This window comes from Callorhinus ursinus, unplaced genomic scaffold, assembly GCF_003265705.2.
Source record: "Callorhinus ursinus isolate GAN/ISIS: 27379988/994484 unplaced genomic scaffold, GSC_fseal_2.0 scaffold51, whole genome shotgun sequence".
NCBI lineage: Eukaryota > Metazoa > Chordata > Mammalia > Carnivora > Otariidae > Callorhinus > Callorhinus ursinus.
In genome coordinates this window covers 7,925,422-7,952,201 of record NW_027397113.1, presented here as the reverse complement: position 1 = coordinate 7,952,201, position 26,780 = coordinate 7,925,422, and the positions used below count along the sequence as shown (strand labels likewise).

At 57.1% G+C, this 26,780-nt stretch overlaps 1 protein-coding gene and 1 long non-coding RNA gene across 4 annotated transcripts in view; one reads left to right on the top strand and one right to left on the bottom strand.

Annotated features, from left to right (window-relative positions):
• Positions 1 to 17,937, bottom strand: part of AHNAK (AHNAK nucleoprotein) — a 22,078-nt gene extending 4,141 nt beyond the window's left edge. Inside the window, exons 1-5 of one of the 3 annotated variants that reach the window (XM_073883597.1) lie at positions 17,786 to 17,937; positions 7,162 to 7,260; positions 6,742 to 6,898; positions 6,115 to 6,302; positions 1 to 5,195 (exon numbers count right to left, since the gene is read on the bottom strand). The exon at positions 1 to 5,195 is cut by the window's left edge and continues 4,141 nt beyond it. In XM_073883597.1, the coding sequence (XP_073739698.1) occupies positions 1 to 5,195; positions 6,115 to 6,302; positions 6,742 to 6,898 (5,540 nt within the window). In that variant the 5' untranslated portion in view covers positions 7,162 to 7,260; positions 17,786 to 17,937. Of the gene's footprint in view, positions 5,196 to 6,114; positions 6,303 to 6,741; positions 6,899 to 7,161; positions 7,261 to 16,671; positions 16,690 to 17,785 lie in introns of those variants that run through there. The other 2 variants (XM_073883599.1, XM_073883598.1) reach the window with 2 other exon arrangements.
• A 4,521-nt stretch (positions 17,938 to 22,458) lies between these two features.
• LOC112829163 (uncharacterized) lies at positions 22,459 to 26,133 on the top strand. Its single transcript, XR_003209670.2, has 3 exons — positions 22,459 to 23,180; positions 23,749 to 25,256; positions 25,288 to 26,133. It is a non-coding gene; the product is annotated as an uncharacterized lncRNA (long non-coding RNA).
• Positions 26,134 to 26,780: the final 647 nt, after the last annotated feature.

Here is a 26,780-nt window from a genome sequence, read left to right as displayed (position 1 = left end):
AACTTGGGCATTTTCATCTTGGGCATTTTCAGGTGCCAGTCTGGGCCCTGAACATCAACATCTGGGACATCAATGTCCATTTTGGGGGCCTTTAGGTCACCTTCCACCTTAGGCAGGGAAATGTCCACATCACCTTTGACCTTAGGACTTTTCAAGTGTAAATCCACATCTGGCATGGAGATCTTGGGAGTTTTGATGTTCATTTCTGGCATCTTAAATTTAGGCCCCTTGATTTTTCCCTCTGGACCCTCGATGCTCATATCTGGGACTTCAATGTCAACTTTGGGTCCTGAGACATCAATGTCAGCCTTGGGAAGATTCACATCTACCTCTGGACCCTCTGCTTTGAAACCAGGCATGCTGAACTTGGGCATTTTCATTTTGGGCATTTTCAGGTGCCAGTCTGGGCCATGAACATCAGGAGCATTTATGTCTACCTTGGGACCCTTGATGTTCACATCTGGTACTTTAATTTTACCTTCTACCTCAGGCACAGACACATCAACATCCCCCTTGATTTTTGGTCCTTTCAAATTTAGGTCCACATCAGGCATAGAAACATTTGGGGCTTTGAAATGCATGTCAGGCATCTTGAACTTGGGACCTTTCAATTTGCCCTCTGGTCCTTCAATGTCGATATCTGGCCCACTGATGTCACCTTTGAGGTCTGGCCCTTTGAGGTCACCTTCCAATTTGGGAACATCAACATCCACCTCTCCCTTTATCTTGGGACTTTTTAAGTGTAGATCAACGTCTGGCATGGAGATTTTGGGAGCTTTAAAGTGCATGTCTGGCATCTTAAATTTAGGACTTTTCCATTTGCCATCTGGACCTTCCACAGCTATGTCTGACATGTCAACATCCAATTTGGGGCCTCTGACATCCACTTCTGGACCCTTTAACTCTCCCTCCAGCTTTGGGGCAGAAACATCAAAGTCTCCTTTGATTTTAGGCCCTTTTAAGTTGAAATCAACATCAGGCATGGAGATCTTAGGCGCATGAAAGTGCATTTCAGGCATCTTGAACTTCGGGCCTTTCAGTTTTCCTTCTGGACCCTCAATGTTCATATCCGGGGCTTCGATGTCCACCTTGGGTCCAGAGATGTCAATGTCAGCCTTGGGCAGGTTCACATCCACATCTGGTCCCTCGCCTTTGAAGCCAGGCATACTGAACTTGGGCATTTTCATCTTGGGCATCTTCAGGTGCCAGTCTGGACCATGAACGTCCACATCTGGGGCATCAATGTCTATTTTGGGGCCTTTAATGTCCACATCTGGCACTTTCATTTCACCTTCTATCTTGGGCACAGACACATCCACATCCCCTTTCACTTTGGGGCCTTTCAAGTGTAAGTCCACATCAGGCATGGAGATCTTGGGAGTCTTGAAGTGCATGTCTGGCATCTTAAACTTAGGGCCTTTCAACTTTGCATCAGGACATTCTAGATCAACGTCAGGCATCTCCACGTCCACACTGGGGCCTTTCAAATCTCCTTCCAATTTTGGCACAGACACATCCACATCTCCCTTTAGTTTGGGCCCCTTAAGATTCAAGTTCACATCAGGCATGGAGATCTTGGGAGCCTTGAAGTGCATCTCAGGCATCTTAAACTTGGGGCCTTTCAGCTTTCCTTCCGGTCCTTCAATGTTGACATCTGGGGCTTCAATGTCCACTTTGGGTCCAGAGACGTCAATGTCAGCCTTGGGCACGTTCACATCCACTTCTGGGCCCTCACCTTTGAAGCCAGGCATGCTAAATTTGGGCATTTTCATCTTGGGCATTTTCAAGTTCCAGTCTGGGCCGTGAATGTCCACATCTGGGACATCGACGTCCACTTTGGGTCCTTTGATGTCCACATCTGGCACTTTCATTTCACCTTCTAACTTGGGCACAGACACGTCCACATCCCCCTTCACCTTAGGACCTTTCAAGTGTAAGTCCACGTCAGGCATGGAGATCTTGGGGGTCTTGAAGTGCATCTCAGGCATCTTAAACTTGGGGCCCTTCAGCTTCCCTTCCGGACCTTCAAGGCTCACATCTGGGGCTTCAATGTCAACTTTGGGTCCAGAGAAGTCAACGTCAGCCTTGGGCAGGTTCACATCCACATCTGGGCCCTCGCCTTTCAAGCCGGGCATGCTGAACTTGGGCATTTTCATCTTGGGCATTTTCAGGCTCCAGTCTGCACCTTGGACTTCCACATCTGGTGCTTTAACGTCTACCTTGGGTACTTTGATGTCCACATCTGGAACTTTCATCTCACCTTCTATTTTTGGCACTGACATATCTAGATTGCCTTTCATTTTGGGTCCTTTAAGATCCAAGTCAACATCTGGCAGAGTCATCTTAGGAGCCTTGAAGTGCATCTCAGGCATCTTAAACTTGGGGCCTTTCAACTTTCCTTCTGGTCCTTCGAGGCTCAAATCTGGAGCACTAATATCTACCTTGGGTGCAGAAATGTCCACATCAGCCTTGGGCAGGTTCACATCCACTTCTGGGCCCTCCCCTTTGAGGCTGGGCATGGTAAATTTGGGCATTTTCATCTTGGGCATCTTTAGGTTCCATTCAGGACCATGAACTTCAAAATCTGGGGCACTGACGTCTACTTTTGGCCCTTTGAGTTCCCCTTCCATCTTTGGCACCGTAACATCATATTCTCCCTTTACCTTGGGACCTTTCACATGCAAATCCACATCAGGCACAGAGATCTTAGGGGCCTTGATATTCATCTCAGGCATCTTAAACTTGGGACCTTTCAGCTTTCCTTCAGGTCCTTCAATGTTCACATCTGGAACTTCAACGTCCACCGTGGGTCCCGAGATGTCAATGTCAGTCTTGGGCAGGTTCACATCCACTTCTGGGCCCTCTGCTTTGAAGCCAGGCATGCTGAACTTGGGCATTTTCATTTTGGGCATCTTCAGGTGCCAGTCTGGGCCGTGAACATCAACATCTGGAACATCGATATCCACTTTGGCACTTTTAAGTTCAACGTCAGGAACTTTAATCTCACCTTCCACTTTTGGCACTGTGACATCGTATTCTCCTTTTACTTTAGGGCCTTTCAAATGTAAGTCCACATCTGGCATGGAGATCTTTGGGGCTTTGATATTCATCTCAGGTATCTTAAACTTAGGTCCTTTCAATTTACCTTCTGGTCCCTCAATGCTCACATCTGGAGCACTAACATCTACCTTGTGCCCAGAAATGTCCACATCAGCCTTGGGCAGGTTCACATCCACTTCTGGGCCCTCTGCTTTGAACCCTGGCACACTGAATTTGGGCATTTTCATCTTGGGCATCTTAAGATGCCAGTCTGGGCCCTGAACATCCACATCTGGGGCATCAAGGCCCACTTTGGGGCCTTTCAGTTCCCCTTCAAGTTTTGGGACTGTTACATCATACTCTCCTTTTACCTTTGTGCCTTTAACATGCAAATCGACATCAGGTATGGAGATCTTTGGTGTCTTGACACTCACTTCAGGCAGCTTAATATCAGGGCCTTTAAGTTTGCCTCCCAGGCCCCCTATGTTCACATCTGGGGCCTCCACATTGACCTTGGGCCCCAAAATACTGATATCTTTGGGTAGTTTCACATCTACAGCTGGGCCTTCCCCTTCAACTCCTGGAGGGCTGAACTTGGGCATTTTCAGGTTCCATTCTGGGCCATGAACTTCCACACCTGGGGCACTGACATCCACTTTGGGGCCTCTGACATCCACTTCAGGGACTTTGGCTTTCCCTTCTACTTTGGGGAGTGTGACATCTACACCCCCTTTCACTTTAGGTGCAGCCACATTGAGATCTACATCTGCCATAGAGATCCTGCACGTTCCTGTTTTCCCAGAAGGACTACTAAGCGTGGGTCCCGTCGAGGTCCCCTCAAGGCTAGGTGTCTCTATGTCCACTTTGGAGCCCTTAACTGCCACTTGAGGGCCTTTAACATCACCTTGCACCCCAGGCACTGAAACCTTAATATCTCCCTTCAGTTTAGGGGATCCAAGGCTCAGATCCACATCCTGCATGGAGATTTTAGGTTTCTGTAGGCTCATTTCAGGAGTCTTGACTTTCGTACCCTTCACCTTCCCTTCCAGCCCCCCAGCAGCAACTCCAGGCAGGCTGACGTCCCCAGAGATCCCAGGAAGAGTCACTTCACCTGTGGGCAGTGCCACATCAATGCCAGCTCCCCCTCCCTTAGAACCTGATACAGAGAATTTGGGAACTTTCACCTTGGGCATATTCAGTTTGCCCCCAGGCCCATGAATATCAACGTCAGGGGCTTGAACTTCCACACTGGAGCCACTGAGAGTGCCCTCAATTTTGGGCCCCGAGATGTCCACCCCTATGCTCCCCTGTGGCTTGGCACCTTTCGGGCCTCGGTTACTCTCAAGGGATGGCCCAGTGATCTGGGGGCCCTTCAGCTTCCCCTCGCACCCCTCAATATTGGCAGAAGGAGCACTGACTTCTAGCTGAGGGGTCTGGATGTTCCCGCCAATGGTCAGGCCTGGCTTGCCACCCTTGTGCTCCACAGAGAATTCAGGTACAGAAACGCTCAGCCCTGCCACTGGTGCCTGGCCCTCAGGCACTGCTGACACACCGAATTTTGGCACCTTCATAGTGGGAATTTTAATTTTCCCATTACTGCCACTCTCCAGAGACGGGTCCTGCACCTCCACTGCCCCACCCCCAAGAGAAGACGAGATGTCCACTCCTGGAACTTGGACCCCTCTCTTGCCACCCAAGTTCAAGCCTTTCGCACTGACATTGATGCCTGGGCTCCCCACCTTTATCCCAGGCACGGTGACCTGGAGCTTCGAGTGGCCAGCACCTTGGAGCTCTGGTCCTGAAGCGGAAACGGACCCCGCTCGGATGTCCACAACAGAGCCTGTGGGAGGAGACACTGCCCCCGGGCCCGAGGGCAGTCTGATCACTGTCTGGCCAGAGTGGGTGTCCACATCCACAGTGGAGATTTCCGTCAGTTCCTGCCGTGGAATCTTGATCTTGAACTCTGGGCTGCTGATACCAATCTCCCTGGTTCCCTCGCGGCCTGTCACGTCGACAGTGTAGGCCGTGACCCTTCTAGTCACCGTGATGGTGCGGCTCTGGGTCTCCCCAGGGTCCCCTTCTAGTCCATCCTCTGACCTCAGCCGAGGCTTGATCTTCGCGGTGTAGATGCGCTGGTAGTCCTCATCATCCCCGCTCTGCAGAAAGACACAGCCGGCCGAGGCTGTAGCAGGGTCTGCCTGAGCCACAGACGCCCGGCCACAGCCCAGCTGCCAACACGGTTGCCTGTTTCCCAAAGAAGCTGGGACCAGAACGGAGGCCCCACGGAGCCTCCTGGGGCGGAGCACGGAGCGGGGAAGAAAGGGGCTGACAGCCACATCACAGGAGGAAAACGAATTATTTGGGGAAACTCCGGGAAGCAAAAGCCATGGGGGAGAGATGTGGGGTTGACTCCTGCCTTGCGTGGTCTGGAAGAAGGATTTACAATCAATTCTAGATTCCACCTGTCCTGTCAAATCCCAGGGATGCCTCCCAGCTCTGTGTGGATTTGACCCTTGGGCTCTCAATTCTCGACTCACTGGCTTGTTTAATGGGGACCCGTCAGAAAGCTTTTGTTGAGACTCTGCCGTGCTTGGGTTAACACTTTCACTTTGAGGACCCATTATTTGTTAAATAAACAAGCCATCAGAAGGAGCAAAGAAACGTCCCCCAGGCACTTTGCTGCCCAGCCTCTGACTCACAGATGAGTCCAGGCCTCTGGAAGGATAAAAACGGTGTCTGGGAGGCAGAGCAGGGCACCTGTGAGACTAGTCTGAAGATTCCTTGCCAAGCAGCTGAGCTTCCTCCTGGCATCTAGGGCCAGACAGCGTGAGTGGGTCCCTATGCTGCGGCACTCTGGAGAGACTGACGGAAGACTTTCAAGGGCAACATCAGCCACACGCCACACACAAATAGGAGGAAGGCGCGGTCTGACTTAACAGAGAGTGCAGAGGGGAGAAAGCAGGAGAAGGAGCCACAAGAGAGGCCCAGGAGGCAGATACAAGGCTCAGGAAGTGGCCAGCAGGTCAGTGTGGCTACAGGGGGCTCAGGGCGCAGATGGGCCAGTCGGGCACTCACCAGAACCACCTCAGAGCTTCGGGAGCTGAAGACTTCGTGGGCCCAGGTCTGGCCAGGCTCAGGGGAGCGGTCCCCCTTGCGATGCAGCTTCAGGCCCACAGTGTGGTGCCCCATGGTGTTCAGCAGCTGGGTCACCTCGCCTGACTGCAGGTTGTCAAAGTAGATGGTGGCACCCACAATCTGGTCCCCTGAGCAGGACGGAGCAAGAAGCAGGTGAGACCCACGGGGTCTTGGGAAAACAGCACACAACCACCGCATGCTGGGCCCTCGAACTGACTTGCATTCAATGCGTGTCATGACCACCCTACAGGGCAGGTGCGGTAATACCCGTTGCGCAGATGAGGAAAGGAAGGCTTAGGGAGGCCCACCGATTCGCCCCAAGTGGCAGATCTTGTGGGTAGTGAAGTGGGCACTAAGGACGACGTCTCCACCCCCCGACATAACCACTCCCCCCGAGGACTCTGTGGATCGAGGGACACAGAGTGGGCAGGGCAGGGGAGGGCAGGACTTGGGCACCGACCGTCCTGATGTCGCTGGCACTGGCCCCTCCACGGCCCCTGTGGCCTTCCCTCCGCCGCCCTCAGCCAGCCCAGCCCAGCACCCAGCCCGCACCCTGAGGTGACTCACCCTCCTTGACCACCCCAGTGCGGGCCGCAGGGGAGTTCTGCATCACCTCCTGCACAAAGACACCGTCGTCCCTCTGGGCGATGGTCAGCCCATGGGAGCCGCTGCCCTGCCAGTTGGGCAGCAGCAGCTCCCGGGTCGTGTCTTCTTCCTTCTCCATCTGGGGTGAGGTAAGGAAACGTGGGCTCAGGACAGTGGGGGCTCGAGGGCATGAGGAGATAAGAAAGCCAAGGACCTCTGGTGCTGTGAACTTGCAGGGAGTGCAGCGTGTCCCAGGTGCCCATTTCTGCTGTGGAAATGGTCCCCGTGGAAAGTGGACACCGGCTCATTCCTTACCCCCGGGGCCCTGCCTCCCGATGCCCCCCCCCCTGGGCCCCCCCCCCCCCCGCCCCTCACCTCCGTCACACCCTCCCTCCCACGGACCTTTTGCAGGACTCAGTTCAGGAGCGGATGCCTTGCCAGGAGCCCGCCCCTCCTTCCTCTCTTCTCAGTCTCTCTCGTCAGGAATCTCGGTCACACAGCCTAGGGAAAAGTGGACAAAGATGCTCACGCTCAGCAGGCAGCTCGCTCAAAACCCCGACTGCAAAAGATGGCTGGCTTGCTCCTGTTCCGTTCTCGGGGCCACACCGAAACCCTAACCCTCCCCTACTTCAGTTCCATTCATACATGACTGTCCAAGCTGGGATCGCAGAAAGGGGGCTTAGGGGAGGCCAGACCCAGATATAAACCCTGGTATCAACCCTGGCTCTGGGGCCCGAGTGGCTCACTCGGTTAAGTGGCTGCCTTCGGCTCGGGTCATGATCCCGGAGTCCCAGGATCGAGTGCCGCATCAGGCTCCCAGCTCAGCGGGGAGCCTGCTTCTCCCTCTGCCTCTGCTCGCGAGCTCTCTCTCACTCTCTCTCTCTCTCTCTCAAATACGTAAATAAAATCTTTAAAAAATAAAAAGAAATAAACCCTAGCTCTGCATCCTCCCAGCTGTGTGCATGTCCCTGGCCAAGTCACTCAACTTCTCTGAACATCCATCTCCTCCTCTGTGAAAACGGAGCTGATACAGGATCTCCCTGAAGACGGAAGGAGAGAGCGCGCGAGCGTGTGTGGAAAAGCTCAGGCGCACACGAGTCTCACAAAACACCCATTCTCTTTAGGCTCTTTATAACAGCTCCAGGAAGGAGACGTTGCTGTCCCCATTTTACCGATGGAGAAACTGAGAGCTGAGGTCCACCATGAGCGTGCCACTACCCTTGGGCTCTGAGTCTGCAACTCTCTCCCCTACAGCACCTCAGGTCTGCAGCTTTAACCGGCGTGAGACTCCACTTCTCTGTGTCTCCAGCACTGAAGGCGACTGCCTAGCAGACCTGAAAGCAGGAATGGTGGTGCCCTCCCTCCCCTGCTGACAAACAGTGACTCTGAGTCACCTGATCCAACCCGGTCTTTAGGACCAAGGGGACTCTCAGCAGCTGGGAGCTCCAGATGCAGCAGGCTGAACCAAAGAAGCCCCGAGCCCCTCCGAGGCCAGTCCACGCCCCAGATGCCTGAATGCAGCTGAGCTGCCTCAGGGACACGGGGAGTCAGGGCCCATCTGGCTGCCCACGCAGGGCGCTGGGCCAGGCCCCCTGAGGAGCCGGCACTCGGGAGCAAAGATGCCCTCTGGCCACAGGATGAGCTGTCAGCTGCAGAGGTGCCCTGGGAAGACACGAGGCAGGACTCTGAATACAGCCCTGGCCTACAGCCACCCACGCAGAATGGCAGGGGCAGAGTCATCCAGAAGCAGGTCTGTGAAACCGTGTGGGGGATGCTAAAAATCAGGCAGAGCCTCACCCAAAGCCCCACCCTAAAGCTGTTTACATTCAGAAATTAGTCAACCGATCAACAAATACGTGCATACTGATGGCCTCCTGCATGTCCAACACTGTTGCAGACACAGCAAAGAAAACCAGCAAGGGACAGACACAGCCCAGCCCAGCCCTGCGCCCACTCGCAGCTTTAGATTGTCACTGAACTTCACTTGCGTGTCCTCCCAGCATTTACTAAATGCGCTCCATGCACCAGATGGGGAGATTTTAAAGACTTAAGTTCCTGTCCCGGATATAAATTATGAGCAAGGTGCTCTGGGTGTGACTCATTTAGCCTCAGAATGTTCTAGAAGGTTGGGGAGCCTCCTGGGGGGGGGAATGAAATGTAGAAGGAGAGAATGGGGCAAAGAGAACCTATTATTTGCCAGTTCTCTTGAAGGCGTTAGAGTTTGCCTCTGAGCACAGGATCGTGTCCCTCGGAAATTCACGGGCGCTTAGCAGCTCTGGCGAAAGACAGCGCCTAGATACCCAGTCCTCCACACACTGAACTCACGCATGCAGTATTCAGGACATGGGTGCTGCCTAGGAGGCGAGCAGAGCCACTGACGGTGAGCAGCCTATCAGCACAGGTGTGAGCTAGGGAATCGCCTCGTCCCCTCCCAACAAGCAGCCCCTATGGGAAGTCACACGGACCCCAGCGAACAGCACAGCTGCGACTTTAAGGCGCCTTCCCCCAGCGTCCAGCACCAAGAAGCCAGCCCTGCAGACAGGGAGCCAGGCAGGGCAGGGGAGGAAAAGGCTTCCAGCCTGAGGGCTTCTCAGCTCTCTGAAGCCACCAACCAGCCTAGCACCTTACTCTTCCTCCTTGAGCAGCCCCCCCCTTTTCTCTGCCCAGCAGAGCCAGCAGGCAGCGAGGGGTGGAGACGGAGAGCCAGCTCACCCTCGCCCACAGCTCGGCCCCACCCTCCCTCCTTCCCCAATGAGTCACTGAGGCTGCAACAGCTCCAGACATGCAAAGGGTCACGCCTAAAAACCCATCGACAAAGTGCTTCGTTGGCCAGAGCCCCGGTGCCAGAGGGGCTGGGGCTCCGGCGCAGACGGGCAGTCAGCTTCCCTCAGGATGGAGCCCCAGGCCAGGAGTCCCCAAAAGCACAGCTCGGAGGCTCAGGAGGGACTTGCTATGCACCTCAAGCCAAGCAGCTCAGAAGGAGGGGAGAAAGCCATCATGAGTGGTGAAGGGTCCACAGCCCGTGAGAACAGGAGCCGTGGGACTGGGGGCTGCAGGTTGGCCCCAGCAGGGCACCCCCTGGATTCCTGGCTGGGAGGGGCTGCCAACCACCCTGCCTGCCCCGGCCTAGGGCTCTCCTTCTAGCGCAGCCAGGAGCAACTCCCCTCCCCTCTCCTCTGCTCTGGGCCATTGAGGTGGCTGCACATGGGGCTGCTACTGGGGGATTCGAGACCACGGTGGGAAGGGTCTGTTTACTGCATCTGAGTCCCAGCGCTCAGTCTCTCCCACATCTTTGGAGCCTGTACCAAGCCCAGATGGGCCCTTCTTCCCCTACATAAGTCAGGTGATGCCAGGCTTCCCCGGGGCCTGAGGGTCCTGCCCTGTGGCTACCCAAAGGAGGGTCTTTGGAACTCCAGGGAATTCTGCACATTCGGCCCAAGTGTCATAAGTCTTTGGAGCTAGAAGACACCTTATAGCCATGCTGTCAACATGGTAGCTATATGTGGCTATTTATTTTTTTTTTAAAGATTTTATTTATTTATTTGTGAGAGAGAGAATGAGAGACAGAGAGCATGAGAGGGAAGAGGGTCAGAGGGAGAAGCAGACCCCCTGCTGAGCAGGGAGCCCGATGTGGGACTCGATCCCAGGACTCCAGGATCATGACCTGAGCCGAAGGCAGTCGCTTAACCAACTGAGCCACCCAGGCGCCCTATATGTGGCTATTTAAATGTATATTAATTTAAATTAAGTTAAATTGAATTGTTAGTTTATTGCTTGCAGTAGCCGCATTTCAAGAGCTCAACAACCACATAAGGGCTACCATATTAGGGCAGATGCAGAACATTTCCACCACTGCAGAAAGCCCTGCGGGACTGCACTGTCCAGTATTTACAGATGGGGAAGGCAAGGTCCAGAGAGGTGAGGACAGGAGAGTGTCGGGGTCCCAGAACCCTGGTCTGCCAGCTCCCCACCCCGAGGTCCACCTGACCCTGGCTCACAGTGTCCTTTATGATGGGAGGGACTGGAGTGGGGACCCTCTAGGCAGAAGGCTGCTTAGAGGGCCGAGAAAGAGCGAGATGGGACATCCACTCCACCCGTGAGGCTGAGACTGTGGGGACACCATAACTCGGGCTAGAAGCAGCGAGAGAAGAACAGGGCTGTGCCAACAATTCAACACTGCAAAGAGCGGGCGCCTGGGTGGCTCAGTCGGTTAAGCGTCTGCCTTGGGCTCAGGTCATGATCCCAGGGCCCTGGGATTCAGCCCCAGCCCGCCCCCACCCCCGTTGGGCATCTTGCTCAGCGGGAAGTCTGCTTCTCCCTCTCCCTCTGCCCCGCCCCCTGCTCCTGCACACACTCTCTCTCTCAAATAAATTTATGTATTTATTTATTTGAGAGAGAGAGTGCACATGAGAGGGGGGAGGGTCAGAGGGAGAAGCACACTCCCCGCTGAGCAGGGAGTCCGATGCGGGACTCGATCCTGGGACTCCAGGATCATGACCTGAGCCGAAGGCAGTCACTTAACCAAATGAGCCACCCAGGCGCCCAATAAATAAAATTTTTTAAAAAGCCTTCAAAGAGGAATGTGCAGACCGGAGGGGGCGGGGGTTGACATGCGGGCAGATCCGGGAGGCAGACTCCTTGCCCAGGGCAAAGGGTCTCTGCCAGGGGTGGCGTCCAGAGGAGCATCTTTCCCACCCTGCCCTTAGGGAACAGAGCCCCTTCGTCCCCCAAGAGCGAGTATGAAGTCAGCCAGGGAGGGGGGGGGCCCAGCCTAACCGCCGCTGCAGCCGAAAACAGCCTCGCAGCCAGTGCCAGGGTCAAGATGACAGGAACTGACAGAGGCCCACTGCCCGAGAGACATGGCCGTGGGCCTCTATGCCTTCTGTGCGCCAAACCTGAAGCTACATACCAGAGGGGCACAAGTGTGAGCACATGCCCAGCACAGGATGGACACGGGAGGTGAGGCTCCAAGGGAGAGAGAGGCGCTCCCACCCACTGAGGAGACGACACCAACAGCACTGGGACTTGTACCCAGCGCGATGGCAGGTATGGGACGGATCAGACCCACCATACACACAAGCCAGGGAGAAGCACCTCCCGCGCCCAGGAAGAATGAAATGACTCACACCCCAGGTAGAGACCTCCACCAGAGGGAAAGTCCCCTTATAACGGGACGAGCGCGTAGGATATTGAAAGAAAAGGGAGACACACCCAGAGGGGCAATCCGCTCTCATAAGCACCAGACGGCAAAGAGGAAGAGAAAGTGCTGCGTTGAGAGAAAACCCCCAACAGACTGAGAAAAGGAGAATTTTGCCGAGCTCCTGTGGCGTGCTGTAGTTCCAGGCCTGGGGGCTCATTCGATCCCAGACAACCCTCCGTGATTAATAATTAATGTCCTTATTTTAGAGATGCAGCAGCAGGCCTCCAGAGAAAAGATGACTTGCCCAAGTATGAGCTAGGGTTTGAGATGTAAGCCCGGGCTTCTAGGACTCTGTGGCTCCAAAGCAAACAGCCTTTACCTCGGTGGGAATGAAAGCGCAAATAAATACACACAGGATGAGAAACCACAGAGAAAGATGCACAAGGGAGATACACAGAAGAGAGACCTACACTGGAGGAGGGCCAGAGCGACACCCACGGGAAGATGAAGGGGCCTCCATGCTCACCTAGAGGGAGACATGGTGCGGGGGGAGGCCTCAGCGAGAGGGGCTGAGATTCCCCTAGGGGACCCAAAGACCCAGGGAGCTCAGGAGACCCGCCCAGAGGACCTGACCCCTTTCAAGTGCCACAAGCAGCAGGAGGGAGGGCCGGCACCCACGCCTCCCGCGCCCACACACCAGCCACTTCCCGGCCAAAAGCTTGGGGACAGCAGACCTGGATGAGCAGAGTCCCAGGAATCCCGGGAGCCAGGATCTGAGGGGCTCGTTGAGGCCATGTCCCCAGGAGTCAGAAATCCTGAACCACACAGACCCCCAGCTCACCTGTACGCTCTCTGGGACCCCAGCAGGTGAAGGGTCCCCTCTGGGGCTTGGGGGACACGAGACCCACTCCAGAGAAAAGCACCAGTAGGGCAAGGCAGCTACTTCTGCTCACTGGGAAATGGGAACAACCACAACAGGGCTGATGCTCATCCCACACGGGGCAGGCATGGCTTCTGGGGCCCAAGCCTCCAAATGGACCTCCATGGAGGCGGCTGCCAGAGCTCTGCCATATTCTAACTGGGGGAGAAGAGCACGGTAATCTCAAGAGTCTAAGCCGGCATCGAGAACGTTTACACTCCGCTCGTCCTGGGGGGGTGCAGCCCAAGGGGGCCTGTTGTGTGTTGGGGGGAGGGCGGGATTATCAGGGAGAATACCACTAACACGCTGCAAGACACAGGCGATCTGGGCACTGGAGAGACATTCCCAGAAGCACACAAGGACGGGCACCCTCCGCGTGCACACAGACACGCTCATCAGCCCCGTTCCCCACTCTTCTCAGCCCTGAGAGGGCCCACAGCCCCGCCTTCCCCAGCTCCCAACAGACACCTGTCCGGGCAGCCCCAGGCCCTGCCCATTATGGAAGGCGCCTATACCTGCCAACCCGGTGCCCGGAGTCAGTGTCTCCCTCTACCCGTGCGCCCCTATCTCCTTGTTCCCTGGCTACCTGGGCCACTGGCCCAGCGCACAGCTCCCACCAGCAGGAAGTTCCTCCAGCTGGGACCCTCCAGCCCTCTCCTCCTGGTCAGCCCCAGCAGGGGCCCCCCACCTCAACGTCCAGGGGAGTCCCGCTCGCTCCTACCCCACGGGCCTGCTGGGTCCCTCCCTTATACCTTTCTCCACCTCTCTCCCCTGGCCCTCTGCGCACAGCTTCCTCCCACCCCCCAGCGAGCTCCAAGTTCTCACTTCCAGCAGGGAGGGAGATTCCCTCTTCCTCCCATGACCGAGAGGGACTCCCCTCCTCCTTGCCACAGGGGATGGGGGCAGCAGCCCATTATCCAGCCCCAAGTCCCCGCCTCTGGCCGCACAGCCCGGGAAGAGAGAGCCTTTACCCAGGACCACGGGGACTAAGACACCAGCTCTGAGGGTGGCACCCTCCATGGGGCAGGGGCGGTGAAGAGGAACGCTCCATCTCACCCCGGGGGAAGGTGACAGCCCGGGAGCTGCCAGGGGGTGCAGAAACTCCCCAAGCAACAGGCGAGCTCTCCGCCCAGCGGTCAGGCCCCGCTAGTGCAGGGGCGCAGGGCCAGGCCCCCAGGCTCAGCCGCCAAAGAGCCGCCCCCCAACCCAGCCGGGACACGAAGCCGGGATCAGCTCCAGGCACTTCCCCTTCCCCTAGAACCTCCGCTCTGGCCCCCGGGGACAGGGCAGGATGCCCCTCCCTGACCAGCCGTGTGCAGCGCCTCGCTCGGCATCACTCAGCCGGGGCTTCATTCCCAGAGCTTATCCTCACCCTCCCGAGGGCCTCTGGATATGAACTCCAGGGCCCGGAAGCTGTCCAGGATGCAGAAACTGACTCTAGTCCTTACCTGCAGCCCCTATGAAATCTCCACCACCAGGACAGAGTCCCACTTCTGTCCCCTGCCCTGTAAGCCCCAGATGCAAGCAAAGTGACACATCCAGGACCGCCATGCTCAGCCAGAAGAACATCCTCCCACAGGGAATAACACACACCTCACCGCTATGACACCAGTGGTCACAGGGACGCAAGGCCACCGTGAAACGGCGCCGCCTGGACGCAAGCAAGACCCACAACTACAACAGCCCAGGCCTCCTCCTGGGGGAAACTGAGGCCAGGGGTGAGGAAGAGGGGCTCTGTCAGAACTCCTGCGCACATACACATTCCTGCTGAGCCCCACTGTGGCCCACCCACGCAGGCCCCCACCCCTGGCCCTGGCCACCACGCACGGAGGAAACTGAGCTGGCCCGAGAAGGCCTGGGAGCCCAGCGGGATGGTCAGGGACCAGGGCTATGCCAGCTCCCGGCTAGCCTGGATGAAGCCCGTGGGGGCCGAAGAGAAAGCAGAAGGCCCTAGACATCGGCCGCCGCCACCACTTGACTGAAACCAGTACATTCTAGACCTTCTCCAGCAGCCACCTCCCTTCCTGTCTTCAGGCACAGGCAGAGGGTCAGCCCAGCTCCAGGGAGAGAAACTTGGGGGCGTTGGGGAGTGATGGGGGGGTGGGGAAGAGCCAGCAGTGGGAGAGTTCCCATCAAGAGCAGGATTAGCTCTCCTGGTATGCCTCTGTCTGTCCCCAGGCGGTTCCCAAGTTCTGAGGAAGGTGGTGGCCACACCCCAGAGCCCCACACACCCCTCCACCCCCACAGCTTTACCCCAACCTCTCAAACCAGCTCCTCAGGCTCTGGGCAGTGTGCTCCACCAGCACCAGCCAGCTAATTCCAAGTTAAGCCAAAGAATCTAGTCTGGCAATGCCTGGGCAGCTCCACCCAGGGCCTCCCTGGGACTCAGGTGACCCCGGAGACCCCCAGCCCATTCCCTGCCCTTGTCCGCTGCTGGCCTTCTCCCTCCACCAGTCTTCCGTGGTTTACTCTCTCAGGTGCAACCCTGGGCCCTGGACTGTAGCCTCACCACCCTGAACCAAGTCTGGCTGGTCCAAGTCCCCAGCTCTGTGGGGTTAGCTCTTCAAGGGGCTGCCCAAACCAGGACCCCTGAATCACTGCTTAAGGGCCTCCCTGTCACCAGCACGAAGCCCCGCCTGACTTACGTGGCGCCCTATGTGTCCTTGTTCGATGACCAATGTTCCTGCCTGTCATCTCTTCAGGAAAAGGCTTTAGAGAGGGGCTTAGACACCCTCCAAGCCCCATTTTGAAGCTGGCAGACCCTGTGTCCTATGCTAGCCCAACTCTCATTGTCCCAGGTCCTCTCCCTCCCTGCCCCACCCCACCTCCTTCATACCCCAGCTCACAGCTCAGAGCAAGGAAGTACCCCCTAAGCCTGGGGCGCCCTTCGACTCCCCACTCTGCACACTCTGCCTACCTTGTGCTGGCCCAACCCATTATCCCTTTGGGTCAGGAGAAGGAAGTCTCCCCATTACGCTTGGGAAAGGAAGTGAGTGCCACACCCTGCCGCAGGGATTTCCCTCATGGCAGGGCAAAGGAAGAGACGGAAAAGAAAGCAGAATCTGCCCCCCTACTTTAGACGCAGCATAGGTGCAGGGCCTGAAAATGCCTTCCAAAGCACCTTCAATCTCTTCCTCTTCCCCACCCCCCCCCCCGCCTCCACCTATCCCTACAGCCCCCACACTGTCACTAGGTCCCATAACACCAACCCAGTCCCCACCAACGCTGGACTGTGCAAGGAGGAGCAGGTGATCCCTGCCTCCGGGAGGCTGGATTCTAACAGAGGAAACTATTTCAAAAGCAATTATTGGGAGCCCAGCGCTGTGCTGGGGACACAGAGGTAAATACCCGAGTCCTTTTTCCTCCCAAACTCCAAGTCATTCTCTAAGAACCCCACTACAGGGGATGGTCCCACTCTGCCGTTCCATAAACCCACTGCACGGAGCAGCGCTGTCAGCAGCACCCCGCGGGCTCCCTGGGGGGCACTCGCCACCACCTCTCTGCAGCCACACCCAGTGAAAGGCGAGAGCACACACCACGCACACAATTCTCTGTGGCCACGTTGTGCAAAAGCGCCAGGGCCGTCCCCCACCTGGTGCGAGCGCCCAGCTAGAGCTGTGAGTTGCCCCGTCTGCCCGCTCGGCTCCCCTCCCACGCAAGGGGCACAGCCAGGCCTGCTCAGACCCCACGTGTCCCTCGCGGCCAGCGACGCCCAAGGGCTGCGCCCCCCACACCCCGGGCCCTGGCACTGCAGGGGGCGCCCAGGCCAGCCAGGGGAGGGCCAGGCCCTCCCACGCTGCACTCCCTCTCCCCGCATGGGAAAGCCTTACATAACACTGCGCTCCGAACACACCCTAAGCACTCTGCCTTTCCAACTCCATGGCAGGACCTCGTTCCCCCAACCCTGTCTCCTGGAGCGCGCGGCTGGAGCGGAGGGTTCCCGAGACGACAGCTAAGCCCTCCTCCTACGCGGAGCCGGCTCCCGCCCCCACCTCCCACACACAGCCCCTTCCTCCCCCTCCCCTTTGCCCCTCACCACTCCTCCCCGAGTTCTGGTTTGAATTAGTCAGCGGCTCCAACCACCACATTCCTCAGGCCGCTGGCGCCGTGCCAGGCGCTGGGGCGGGGGCCATCCCGCCCTGACGGGTTTGGGAGTGGGGTGGGGGAGAGCGCACCGCCCCCGAAAGGGAAGGGGCGGTGCCGAGGGCCGGGCCGCCGCACAGTACCCCCCCTCCCCGCCCATCCCCCCCCGCGCTGGAATCTCCCTAATTACGCCCCCCACCCCCACTCCCACCCGTCCCGCCCCGAGGCGCGCTGCAAACTTCAGGCAGCACGGCCTTGGAGGAAGAAGGGAGACTTCTGGAGCGGGGAACGCGGCGGGGCCAGACTAGGGCGGGGCAGCTGGAGAGGGGCTGAGAAAGGGAGAGGCTGGTGGTACAGAACTGGGTGGGGCCGGGAAGACTCCGGACGCACAGTTAGAAGCGGAGGTGTGGGGAGCGGGGAGGGACAGCGGAGGGGGCGCGGGGTGCGGGGGCTCCGGGAGGGGCCGAGGGGCCGCGGCGGCGACCTCGGAAACTTCTCCAGTAAACACGGAATAGGAGCGGGAGCAGAGCGCTTGAGCCACCGCCCCAAGGAGAAGAAGGGGATGGGACGGGGACCCACAGGGGCCCCCAGGCCAGAAACGGGGCCAGCCCTCGAGAGAAATAAGGACTGGAGCAAAACACGCTTCGGAGCGATTTTCCAACTTTGCCCAACTTGCGCCCCAACTCCGAAGGCACAGTTTGGCTCCCAGGGCGCGACGCGTCGCCTCCCCGCGCGGCCCCGGGCTGCCCAGCTTGCTCCACACTGTTTGAATCGTCGCAGTGCGCCCGGCCCAAGCGCCTGGTCCAAGCCCCTGCAGCCCCTCTCCCCTCACCGGTTCTCGGAGTCCGGCTAACGCGGCGCCGCGGCGCGCCCGGTGCCCCTACCTGCGCGCTCAGCCCCCGGGCACAGCCATAGCCCGCGCGGGGCCCCAGGTCGCGGTGCTGCGGCTGCTGCAGGCGGCGAGCCCCGGTCGGGGCGGGTCCGGCAGGGCGGGCGGTGCAGTCCCCGCGGCGGAGCTGCTCCGAGTGGCCGGGCCCCCGCGCGCGGAGGCGGCTCTTGTAACTCCGGCTCCGGCGGGCGGGTCTGCCCGGAGCAGTGGGGAGAGGGCGGGGCCGGGCGGGGCCGGAGCGGGGCTGGGACGGGCGAGCGGGCCGACCCGGCACGGACCCGGGAGCGGGCTGCTGGGGGGGGCGGGCACTGGGGGTCGCGGGGACGAGGGGGCGCCGCACGTCCGAGGGGCTGCCTTCCCCCGCCCCCCTCCAGTGCCCCCTGCCCTGGCCCGCGCCTGGATCTACCCCCCAACGTTTTCAGTGTGTGGTCTCCCCGACAAGAAACTCCCCGAAGCTCCCTGAGGCTCATCTTCCCAGCTGGAACTGCGAATCAGCTCATTTTGCAAGAAGGGCCAAGAAGTTCAGAAAGCGGCTGGGGGGCTTGGGTGCTTGGGCCGCGACCTCCTGCCTGACGCGGACCTTTGAGTTTTCTCTCAACCCAGGCATCTACACTTCAAATCCCAGGCCCCAGGCTCTTCACTTGGTTCCCAAGCTTCATGCAGCCGCGCCCATTTCTCGCCTCCCCACTTTCGGAGGGCCCCCCCAATCCCTCCCCCCTCAAAACCGGTCTGTGGACGCTGGCCCCACCCCTGGAGTTAGGGTGCCCATGTGGAGTCCCCAGTGCCCCACGCACCACGGTGCAGCTCCCGCCGCTGCAGCGACACGGGAGTCAGGCCGGCAGCCCTTGGCGGAGCAGAGCCGGAGGCCCACCTTCCTCTGAGGACTCCGGAGGGAAGCGTGAGCTCCAGCCTTGCCTCCACTTACCCACTTCTTATCCGAGCCCCTCCCGCACCTACCCACTTGCAAGGACGCTATTTCCAAATTTACTGCCATTTCCCACAGCTACTTCTAACTCCATGAGATTTTATTAACCGTTTAATGATGGGGTGCGGGGAGGGGCCTTCTGACTACCCAGCCCCCCTTCCACACTCCCATTCTCTTCTCCCCCACGAATCCTCTTATCCTCCCTCCTAGGTGGCCACCCACTACCCACATCAAGGTAGTTTTCCTTCCTTCCCAAATGCTGAGGAAGGAAGACCCCAGGCTGGGGCCCTGAGACCACCTGGCCCCAGGCGGGAGCACTCTCCTCACGGCAAGATCATGAGTGGGCTGGGGCTGAGACCTGCGGCCCTGTCCTCTGAAATGGCAAACATGTTTACAGGCTAAAAATACCCAGCAGTCAACTCTGCTGCCAGCCCTGGGGGCTGTGTCCCAGGTCCAGTTACCAGCACAGGCCATGGGGGAGGGAAGACACGGCGAAGGAGCCATAGCTGTGCAGAGACTCACACAATGGACGCAGAAAGGTGGAGACACATGTGTAGACATTCAGACAGGCATAGACATGCAAAGACAGACAAAGCAGAGACTTGGGCACCAGCATTCTCTCTCTGTCTCTCTCTCTCACTCTGTCTCTGTCTCTCACTTGCTCTGGTGCGCAAGTGCGTTTTCTCTCCCCCCCCCACCGCACCCCCCACCTCTCTCTCTCTCTCTCTCTCTCTCACATACACACACACACACACACACACACACACACACACACACACACACACGGAGGCACCCAGATAGGGACTCAAACCCACGGCAGAGGCAATGGCAGGCACACACATCACAAACCCAGGCTTTGGAAAGAACCACCTCCTCTATTTTGTTCTGTACCCCTTTTCTAGAATCTTATTAAAGAAAACATCTAGGGCACCGGGTGGCTCAGTGGGTTAAGCATCTGCCTTGGGCTCAGGTCGTGATTCCAGGGTCCTGGGATTGAGTCCCGGCATCGGGCTCCCTGCTCAGCGGGGAGTCGGCTTCTCCCTCTGCCCCTCCCCCCTGCTCATGCTCTCTCTCCCTCAAATAAATAAATAAAATGTTTAAAAAGAAAACATCTAAACTGTTCAACTTTGGGATGCTTTTAAAAACAAATACCGAGAGCTCATTATTCCCTTTACTGATGGCTTTTTAATTCTTAATTTCATTTTCAATGACATTTATTCAGCTTTTAACAAATGCAGCAAGAATACAGAGAAACTAAAGGGGCCCGTCATGCTGCGAGTCAGATAATCCCTGTTGACATTTTTTAAATAGAATCAATGCCTCCACCTGCTGAAGAATGTAAACAATACAGAAAGGTAGACCGATAAAAAGTAAATGTCTCCCTCCTCCCCTACCCAGTCCCTCTCCCCAAAAGTAACCACTGTTAACAGTTGACCGAAGGATTTTTAACTTTATGAATCACCAGGTTCCTTAAAGTGCACGTTTTCCCGGGACATATTTAAAAGGGGAGTGGATTTACACCTAGGTTTTCGGAAACATCGGTGATGCACCACAGAGACACAGGGGAGCTGCAGAAGGTCGATGGGAGTTTGGAGGGAGGGGCTGGAGCAGCGGGAAAGGACCAGTGGGGGAGGGTGTGGATGTTGTACCCTCCCCACAGCATGGGCTCTGTCAGCCCCCCCCCACCCCCCGCGAGTGAAAGAGCAGAGGCTAGTGTCCTGGGCTCAAGGCCAACTTATCTGCTCCACTGTTTGTTCTGGCCACCCTCTTGGTCAACAGAAAAGAAGGCAGGAGAGCCTGGTTTGGGGAGCAGCTATGGAGTAGGGATTACTGTCCAGGTCCTTCATTCAGGGGTAGGAGTGTCATACCTGGTGGCGGGTGGTCATGGGGACTGGCTCCTGCCCCATTGCGAGCTAGGAGAGGAGAGGAGGAGTAACCTAGACCCTTGGCCCGTAAAACACACACACACACACACACACACACACACCCCACGATCCGTACCCACTGGAATGGGGAGCTGGGCTTTCCTAGGTCAGCCTCCTCGGCCCAGGGGAAGGGAATATATTCAGCAATTTTCTTTTTTTTTTTTAAGATTTTATTTATTTATTTGACAGAGAGAGACACAGCGAGAGAGGGAACACAAGCAGGTGGAAGGAGAGGGAGAAGCAGGCTCCCCGCTGAGCAGGGAGCCCGATGTGGGGCTCCATCCCAGGACCCTGGGATCATGACCTGAGCCGAAGGCAGACGCTTAACGACTGAGCCACGCAGGCGCCCCGATTCCGCAATTTTCAATGGTGTAAGTGGAGACACACACTCTTTTGGAAATGTCTGCCAACCCTTCTCCTGCCCACTGCTGTAGCCCCCCCACCCCTCACCCCTCACCCCCAGAAGCTGTAATGGTGATTGTGTCTCAGGCCACTGCAGGTACTATCATGTGTTAGATCATTTAATCCTCACATGCTCTGGGAAGAAATGGTCTCAGAAAGGGTTAGTGATTCACCTAAAGGCACACAGCCCTCAGAAGCAGGAGTCAAAACTCCCCCTGGCATCTAGGCTCCATGAGAGTGGGGATTTTCTTGTTCTTTGTTGTCTGCCCTGTGCCTAGAGTAGTGGCGGGCATATGGCAATCACTGAAGAAGTTTGTGGAATGAATGAATGAATAAATGAATGAATGAATGAATGAACTACAGGGATAACTGGCCCCAAAGTCCATGTCCTTTTCACAACAGCATCCTGAACCCCACACTTCCTTTTACTCTCAGCCTCCAGGGAGCAATTCCCCCACTTACCGGCCTCTCATGCCTCTGCACAAACATTTATCCTGTGTGCAGCACTAGGCCGGGGGCCTCTGCTGCTGGCGCTGGTGGTGCATGGGATAAAGAACCTGACAGGATGGGAGCCTGGGTGGCTCAGTCGGTTAAGCGACTGCCTTCGGCTCAGGTCATGATCCCAGGGTCCTGGGATTGAGTCCCGCCTCAAGTCCCACATGGGGCTCCCCGCTCAGCGGGGAGCCTGCTTCTCCCCCTGTTTGTGTTCCCTCTCTCTCTCTGTCAAATAAATAAATCTTTAAAAATAAAAAAAGGAAAGAAAGAAAGAAAAAAAAAAACCTGACAGGATGGAATCTCTGCCCTCACAGTGCTCCGTCCTGAAGGAAATGTATTCTGAGCTCCTTGCAGGTCCTATGCATTGAAAATGGGACATTATCTTTTCTGCCAGATCCTTTACACTGATACCTCACTCCCCCAACATACACTCATGGATACACACACTATTTTTTTTTTAATTATAAGGATTTCCCCCACCACCGTCTCAACTTTGCAAAGAAAACCTTTCTCTTTTTGAAGGTTTCAGATGCCTCTGTCAAAATCAGGGCTGGTGGGGGGGGAGGCTGTTCTGGGAGGACTTCAGGCCTCCTGCCAGCACGCACGCCCTCACCTTTCCGAGGTATGCGACCTCCCGGGCCTACGGATTCATTGGCAAAGGTAGGTGAGTCCTAGGACTCGTCATCACTGGGATACCCCAGCTTCCCCAGAAGTTTTGCTCCCTCCCGCCCTCAGCACCCCCCCCCCCCCCCCCGCCGCCGGGAGTTCCCTGATATACACACACGCATAGTGTGTGTGATGAACCTTGGGCTTCTTTGTTGCCAGGCAACGTGCCTCTGTTTTGTTCCTATTATGCCTGTTTCCATGGCAACCACAAAGGGAGCTCTGTGGACAGGCCCCTTGCCAGGGGATTCCCCTTCCCCTCCCTCCTCCCCACAGTCCCCTTCTCTAAAATCAGTGTATTACAGGGAAGACAAGACGCCGGCTGCTCAGAGAGTAATCATGGCTTTTAAACTGTGATCCCAGCAAGGAAGTGAAGTGTGCAATCTCTTTGCAGTCTCTTTGAAAGCAGACTCCCCGCCATTCCCATGAGGGCCCTTTGGCGTGTCAGCCTTGGAAGCAGAGAAATGACTATTACCCCTTCTTTGAGCCATCTGGGATCTCCCCGACCCCACCTCCACCCCACACACAAACACCCGGAGAGGAGCATCTCCGCCAAACATCAGGCCCTTCGATGTTCCCTTTCATTGCTTCCTAATCTGTCTTCCCCAGTGATGCTGGGATCCAGACATTATTGCCTAAGCAATTCTGAAACCCCAAACTCCTAACCCAAACTCAAAATATGAAGCCCAGTATTCCAGCTCAGTTCAAACCCCAGCCTGTACTTAAACCTCGGACTTCAAATAAGGAGTTCCTGAATCACTCAGATCAGACAGCCGGGATACCGGAAACCCGCCCATTATACTCGGTCCTAATTGAAATCTTCAGGCCAAAGCAGAACCCAAGTTAAAGCTGACTAGAGAACAAGAGACTTGCACGCAGGGCTCTGAGTACAGACTCTGGGAGGAAGGAAGGCACAGAACGAGTGTCCAGGCAAGAGAAAGGAGACAAAGTGGGCAGGGAGCGCAGGACAGGTGGACACGGTGAGAAATGGCCTGGAGGCTGGGGAGGTGTGGGTGTGCAGATGCGGGGAGAGCAAGAAGAGAGGGGAAATGGGGAGCTGAAGTTAAGGAACACAAGGGGGCGGAACACGAATGAATAGGGCTGTGAAGGGGAGGGAGGGGGGCCGAAAAGCAGAGCTCAGAACTGAGCTGGGGACGGGGCAGGCCGACGGTAAACAGGAGCCGAGGGAGGGAGGGAGCCGGAGGGAGCGGAGGGAGCAGCAGACGCCCCTGCCCGCTCCCCTCCCCAGCAGGGAGCGGGGAGCGGGCAGGGAGGGGAGCACCAGCCTCCTCTCCCCTTTTTTGGAATCTGCCTTTCCGCCACCCTTTCCAACTTCCTCTGCCTTTCCTCCAGTTCCGGGGGGTATGGGGCACCAGCCCGGGTTTCCCTCCCTCTGCCGCTTGCACTTCCCAAGTCCAGTCTAAGGAGATTAGACTGAGCAGTGAAGGCAGGGCCTCAGCTGCCCAGAGCCTGAGTCACCACATAGTTGAGGTTCCTGTCACCATAAGTCCCGCCTCTGCTACACCCTGCGCCCTCTGCCCGCCCCAGGACTTGGAGGACTTGGAGCGCGGGGTGTTGACCTGCCCTGGGACCTGCTCTACTTCTGTGCTCAATACCCAGCCAGGGCTGCTGGCAGCCTTGGATACCACCCTCTGTCTGCCTCCGAAACCAAGTGTGCTTGGTCCATCATAGTCGCCCCGCAACTTTGGGAGAAGCGCCGCCCTCCTGCTCTTAGGAAGCAAAGTGACTCAGTGAATGGCTTCGCGAACTGTGGAAAGACTTGCATGCACCCTTGATAAGTCACTTCCCCTCTCTGCGCTCGTTAAGGGACTACCTAACGGGGTCTCTCGGGCAATCCTGCATGAGGTACCTTCTGTAAGTCTGAGTCCAAGAGATGGAGTGTTCCCACTGAGGAGGGTGGGATAAAGGAGCATGTTTGCTCACCCCTGTCCTAACAGGAGTGGGTGGGGTAGGGCCCAGGCACTGCCACAATAGGGCAGCCAACACCCTTGGCAACTCGGTGATTCAGACCCCGCAGAGAGTCGGCCTGGCAGGAAAGCACCCGTGGCTTCCTTGTGACTCAGGGGAAATGCAGATCTCCCTGAAGAATGACTGGCCAGGGACCCGTTATAACCAACTCATCTCCCCTGCACCTAGAAAGTTTCCGGTCCCAGTGTAGCCCTAAGCTCATGGGACCGCCTCCCTGGCCTACTCAGCTGCTTCCAGCCCTCCTACCTGGCCCTGGCAAGCCCTCTACCCTCGGCCTTCAACTCCATAGCCCTCCCTGCCCTGCCATGTCCCCTCAGTCACCCTTTGGCTCTGCCCAACCACACTATCCACCCCCATCCTGGCAGAGCCAGCCAGATGATTGCAAAAGGGCTGAGCCAGCGAGAGAGGCCCTCACATGACACCTGTTCCTGCTTCGGAGGGGAGGGGGCAGCTGGAAGTAGAGGGAAGCACATTCCATGGGAGATCCGATCAGAAATAGCCCCAAACCCTGACCGTCTGGCCCCTGCTCTGCACATGGCCAAGCCCATCGTGTAAACAAGCTCCTGTCGGTAGGCGCCCCCTTTGGAATCCTGAGGAAATGAGGAAAGCAGAGGGTAGGGGGAGGTTCCCCCGAAAGGGAGGGGGCCACAAGAATGAAAAGAGCCCCAGGAACACCTAGAGACCCAGGGTCACCAAGGACACCTTTGCCACTTAAGCAGCCCCACGTGCCCATGGCATTCTGCCTCTTCCGAGACACTCAAGTGACTACAGCACAGAGCTCAGCAGCCACCTTGACCGCCATTCCACCCATCGCTTGGGTGCTGAAGCGCTGGGACACCCCAGTAATTCCACTGGAGTAAAGCGACAGCCTCCCCCGGGAGCCGTGCCAGCCTGATTAGAGCAAACAGACAGGAGCAGGTGACTGTTTCCCTAACCTTTCAGGAGCACTGGCATTTTGGCTCCAGGGCATGGGGGGCGGGGGCACGGAGAAGAGGGTGAGGACCCCAGAACGGCACTCAAACACACAGACGACCAGAGCCAGCTGGGGGAGTTACCCTGCAGTGTAGGTACGGCTGGTGGGGTTACCCTGCAGTGTAGGTACGGCTGGTGGGGCGAGCCAGGGAAGCCACAGCCACCCAGGAAAACCCACTTGACGTGTGGAGGGAAAGTTCTGGGTTCCGAGGACAAAGAGTGCTGGTTGCCATGAAAACCACAATATTGATTTCAGAAATGACTGGGTGGATCCTCCAAAACACTTCATTCCTCTCCCTTCAACATTCTAGAGCCTTCCCCCACCTCTCAAAAGGGGAAGTGGCACTTCTGGGGCATGTGGGCAGCTGGTGGGATGGGTCTGACCCAGGGTGCCGAGCAGCTGTCCAGCTCCAGCTCAAACAGGACAGGAAAAAAAGGAGACAATCTAGGTCTTTCTTGGAAGAACTTAAGGCTTTTGGCGTCTTAATAAGTGACGTAAGCAGGAGGGCCAACAAAGCTAAAATAAATAGCTGCTCATAACCAGTATCTACCGGTTTGTATACAGGCTGAACCAAGTCTCAGGCGTTCCCATTCATGCGCTGGGCTCGGTAAAGATTTCCTCTGCAGCGGGGACGATGGATGGAGCTACAAGAGTGTTATGCTGAGTGAAATAGGTCCGTCAGAGAACGACAATTACCGTATGCTTTCACTCGTATATGGAATTTAAAAAACAAAACAAATGAGCAAAGGGAAAAAAAAAGAGACAGACCAAGAAACAGACTCCTAACTATAGAGAGCAAACTGGAGGTTCCCAGAGTGGAGGGGGTGAGGAGATGGGTGAAACAGGGGATGGGGATCAAGGAGTGCCCTTGTCTGATGAGCACTGCGGATATGTGGAAGTGTTAAGTCACTCTATGGTACACCTGAAACTAATATAACGCTGTATGTTAACGACACTCAATTAAAATAAAGACTTCATCTTCAGTCGAAAGCACCTGAGCCCAGACCCCTCTCCCTCTCCCTTCTCCACCACCTCTTCTAGACGCTCTAAGATTTTGCCCAGCAAGTGGCTAAAACGGCTCCCTCCTTCCATCTTACTCTAGTTCTCCAAGATCACGCCCTGTTCTCAGCCCCGACCCACTCACAAGGCCCCCTTCCCTTTCCTCCCTGCGACTCCGGCCCGGGCCCCAGCAGGCACGCGCTGCAGTGTGGGCGCCGGGATGCCAGCTCTAGGTGGTGCGCGGGTGGCACGAGCCTCCCGAGCATGTCAGGAAATGGGCCCAACAACCAGAGACGGCCCCCTGGCGCAGGCGCTCACTGGCCGCCGGGGCGAGCCGGGCGGGGCCGGGAGGAGCAGGGTAGCCGGGCCGAGCTCCAGCAAGCGCGGGGCCCCAGCCAGGATCGGGAGGGCGCGAGTCCCAAGCACAGCCCCAAGCCCGCGGCTGTGCGGTGACTCAGGCCTCCCCGGGGCAGGGCGGGACCGAACCAACTCCAGCTGGACCTCCCCTTTCCCCGCCCCACATCTGCCGCTAGAAACTCCTGCTGTTAACCTCTTTCTTGCCCACCAGGGCAGGGCAAAGGCCCTCTAGTTCCAACCAGCTTCGGAGGCCAACAGCTAC